This window comes from Marmota marmota, unplaced genomic scaffold (assembly GCF_001458135.2).
Source record: "Marmota marmota marmota unplaced genomic scaffold, marMar, whole genome shotgun sequence".
Lineage (NCBI taxonomy): Eukaryota > Metazoa > Chordata > Mammalia > Rodentia > Sciuridae > Marmota > Marmota marmota.
The window spans coordinates 5300475-5304622 of record NW_026000079.1 but is presented as its reverse complement, the minus strand read 5'-3'; the positions used below and the strand labels follow the sequence as shown (position 1 = coordinate 5304622).

General features: G+C 46.7%; 1 protein-coding gene across 1 annotated transcript in view; it reads right to left on the bottom strand.

The window, feature by feature from the left end:
- Them4 (thioesterase superfamily member 4) overlaps positions 1-3108 on the bottom strand; it is a 32728-nt gene extending 29620 nt beyond the window's left edge. The window contains exons 1-2 of the mRNA XM_015502665.2: positions 3094-3108; positions 1743-1816 (exon numbers count right to left, since the gene is read on the bottom strand). Of these exons, the coding sequence (XP_015358151.1) occupies positions 1743-1816; positions 3094-3108 (89 nt within the window). The remainder of the gene's footprint in view (positions 1-1742; positions 1817-3093) is intronic.
- Positions 3109-4148: the final 1040 nt, after the last annotated feature.

The window sequence follows — 4148 nt, the reverse complement described above, 5'->3', positions numbered from 1 at the left end:
GCCCCTCGGAAGCCCGGAGGCGGCCGGGACCGTCCCCCGCGCCTGGCCCGCCGGCGCTCGCAGCTTAGCTGCCGACCTCCTGGCCGTCGGATTACAGCGGTCCCTGTAATCCCAGCAGTCAGTCCTCCACCCTGCGACAGACCCGGTCCCTCCGAAGGTCGGGTGCGCGGACGAGGGGTGGCACGGAGGACGCTGGCCAGTGGCCACCTATAGATAGTAAAAGGACAAGTGTTTTTTTCTCTGTCTCTCTCTTTACCCCCCTCTCCCCCTCCCTAACAAGATTAGGGAGACAGGTTCTCTTTTCTTCCCCTTGAACAAACCCACCACAGGACGCAGCTATCTGCCTGAGGATCCAAGATCCCCTACCAGAGCGCACCTGGAAAGCAACCCTTGAAGTTTCTTTAAAATCCCTCTGTTCCTCCTGATGGGCGGAATCACAGCCTCTGGGACAGAAGTCCCCTGTGTTTCTCTTTTGTCATCAAAGCAATAAACCTTTTTTTTTCCCCCTTTTTCTCAAAACCATGTCCTCAGTATTAAATTGGCATGAATTGGCATCAAAGACAAGGACCAAAATTTCGGTAACAAAATTTGTACCCCAGGCGGGACTCTAGAACAGCCCTCACTCTGGCTTTCTCGGGCAGGCCTGGCACTCCAAGCAACCACACTTCCATGCTGAGGACGGAAGGCGAACTTTTTGAGAGCTGACAAGTCAGGACAGGGGCCAGGCGAGTGTGCCTGGGGTTGAACCAGAGGAGCTACTCCTGTGAGTCAAGGGAGGGACTGAGGGGTTGTCCCAGCAGCTGCTCCTTTTGCTTGGTGCATTCCCACCTTCCTTCCCTGAACTGCATGGATTGCTCCATCTTGCTCTGCTTTAAGAAAAAAGGAAACTATGCAGGAAAAGCACTGGGGCTGGGGCTGGGGCTGGGGCTCAGTGCTACAGCACTTGCCTCACTTATGTGAGGCACTGGGTTTGATCCTCAGCACCAATAAAAAATAAATTTATAAAATAAAGATATTGTGTCCATAAAAAAAAAAGTTGGGACATTTTGGCAGTTTGGTGAGACCCTATGGTGTACACACCAAGACCCTGATTCTACACATCTGGTTCCCCCTTGTGGGAACATCTGGTCTCTCTTGGTGGGGATATCTGTGGTGGTTGAGTGGGAGTTGGGAACTTGTTGGATTTTCCCCTATCTGTTCTATTTTAAACGTTCCCATCTGTTAGCCATGGGTTGGGGATCCTCTCTGTTTGTCTCTGTGTTTTTGTTGTTTCGGCCCTTTAGACATGAGCAATACTGTGTTGATCCTATAGATTGTTTTTTTTTGGGGGGGGGGCGGGGCGAAGATCTTGGCTGAATGGGCTACCTATAGTGGTAAACCTATCTAAGAAAAAGCTGATGTTTTACTGTAACAATCTGGTCTTTGAATAATTTTCTGAATTATTGCACAATCTTGCAGTTGAGAGTTGGTCTGTCAGAGATAAAACAAGTGAAAGATTCTGTATGTGCAGGCATATATGCAATTATGCAGTAAGGAGTCCAAACAGTCAGAAACTAAGTTGGATCCGAAAAGATGCTGCTTCTAATGTGTGAGCATAGGAGGACATGAAAAGAGGATTTAAAAATAAAATTCAAAAAAATCTTTTCTGTTAGCACAAAAGGACCGGGCCAGACTCACACTTCACGGATCATCTCAGCTTTTTATTCAGGAGCAAAGTTTCATGCAGGAACTGGGTGACTCACCTCTGATGGGCCCGCTTTCCTGGTGAACAGTGAGCCACTGGCCAGAAGTGGAGTTTGGGCTTATACAGGTTATACTGAGAGGTGGTTTAGTGGGCGTGTCAGTTTGGCACTCAGGAGTTTGGGTTTGTGGTTGGGGGTCCGTGGCCAGCACCTGGATAGAGATCAAAGCTTCCCAGAGACTCTCGTTCTAGGTTTGATGATGGAACACTATCACCCCACCTGTGGCCAGCATCTGAAAAGGATCTGTCTTGAAAGACATAAAAGCTATCAATGTATGGCTTTCTTTTTCACTCCCTCTCCCCAGGCCACACTATTTTTTTTTTTTTTTTTTTTTTTTTTTTTTCCGTTTTCCATATCTAACACTTTCAACCCATTGCTTACAGTCTGAGTGCTGTTCTCAGCCTGGCTCCAAGCAGCTGCAAATCATCCTGCTGTGGGTCAGGGACATCAGTCCTGGGGTGAGGGGCGGGGGAAATCTCAGGAAAGCTGCCTGGTCTACAGTGAAATGGGCAAAGAGGACCTGGCCTCTACTCCGCTTTCCAGCCACCCTTTGCTCATGGGAATAAAACTGGAGTTTGAGAAAAATGAAATCTATATGGCTCTAGGCCTCATTGATTTTCTTTCTGGGTTCTTCTTGTCTTATGGATTCAAAGAATGTAATCTATGGATGATGGCAGAGGACAAAAATAAAAGAAATAAAATTAGCCTTGAATGAGAGGAAAAAAAGATGGAACTCCCCTCAGATGCTGAAGCCTGGTAAATCAAGTCAGGTTGGATCTAGGAGGCCACTTTGAGTGACTCTGGGAAGTTGGAGACTGCCCCCTGAGAGACTGAAATGCTTTCAGAGCCCTTCCTCCACCCTATCAAGATAAACTTCGGGGTGGGTGGCACAGGCCTGTAATCCCAGTGGCTCTGGAGGCTGAGTCGGGTGGATCTCAAGTTCAAAGCCAGCCCCAACAATGGAAAGGTGCTAAGCAACTCAGTGAGACCCTGTCTCTAAATACAAAATAGGGCTGGGGATGTGGCTCAGTGGTTGAGTGCCCCTGAGTTCAATCCCTGGTACCAAAACAAAACAAAACAAAGATAACTTGACCCTGCTCCAACCTGTTGCTAAGGTAAACTGTCCCAGGGATTGTCACTCCCTACAGGGAGTTGTTAATTTCACCCCCTTCCTGCCCTATCACTCCTCCCCTGCCCCTTTAGCCCATCTGTTCATCACCTTTTGGCCATCCCACCAAGCATTTTCTGGGCCTAGTCACTATGCAGGAAGGAGAGAGAGAAGGGGGAGAGAGTGGAAGAACAAAAGAAGCCTAGGACATATAAAAAAGGTAAACCCCTCACCTCAGGATACCAGGATACCAGCCATGGCCCCCTTCTCCCTCCCAGGAGAAGTCTGTGTTACCCCTTTTAAATAAACCCTGCTTTATATGCTTGCCTCGGTGTGCTACCCTAATGGCCTACTTCAACACAGTGGGGAGGTAACTGGCATTATCAGTGTTTTCCCCTGAGCATACTAGTCTGGGGACTTAAGGCTTCTGGATAAAGACATTGATCAGAGTCCATGCTGAATAGACATTAAAAAAAGTATTGGGGCTAGGGCTGGGGCTGTAGCTCAGGGGTAGAGCACTTGCCTCGTATGTGTGAGGCACTGGGTTCAATTCTCAGCACCACATATGAATAAATAAAATAAAGGTCCATCAACAACTAAAAAAAAATGTTAAAAAAAAGTCTTGGAGCTAATTGTTGGAATCTATTCTGTACAGACGCTGGGAAGGTACTAAGGTTGTTGGCTTGGCCCATGACTTTTTATTTGGCTGTGTGCGTTTAGTCCTTAAGTCTGAGTTTTTCTGGAACCTCCATTTGGGTCCACCCCAGTTTCCATTTTCCTGCTACATTGGGACAAAGGAGTGGACTGGGAGGCTTTCGCTCACAGGGTTGTCTGTACATTTGAAAAAACCTTATTTGGAACCCATTAGACTCATTGTCTGATGATTAACTCGCCTATCTTAACTGGGGTGGAATATGAACTTTGCTAGTCACAAGGAATGCCTTTTAGGTCAAAGGGACTGTGAGAAGGATGATCAGTGTTACCTTAACCAGATTTGTGTTAGGAGGAAATAACTTGCCCTAGGGGGGAAAATAACCCCTTAAGAAGGAGGCATTCATTCTCTTCTGGACAGTGTTTAAAATGTAAATAGAGTCATCTTTGCCAGAGATCCTACTCTGCCTATTCTGCCTGTTAAAAAACCTCACAGCATTAAGTACCAATTTGTGCAAGACTGGAGAGCTATGAGATATTAAAGTGCTTTTAGAATTTTCTTGTCAGAGAAACAGATGACATAACATCTTGACCAGGCTTGATTTTCATGAATAACCTAAATATTTGTGACTAGAGATATGTATACA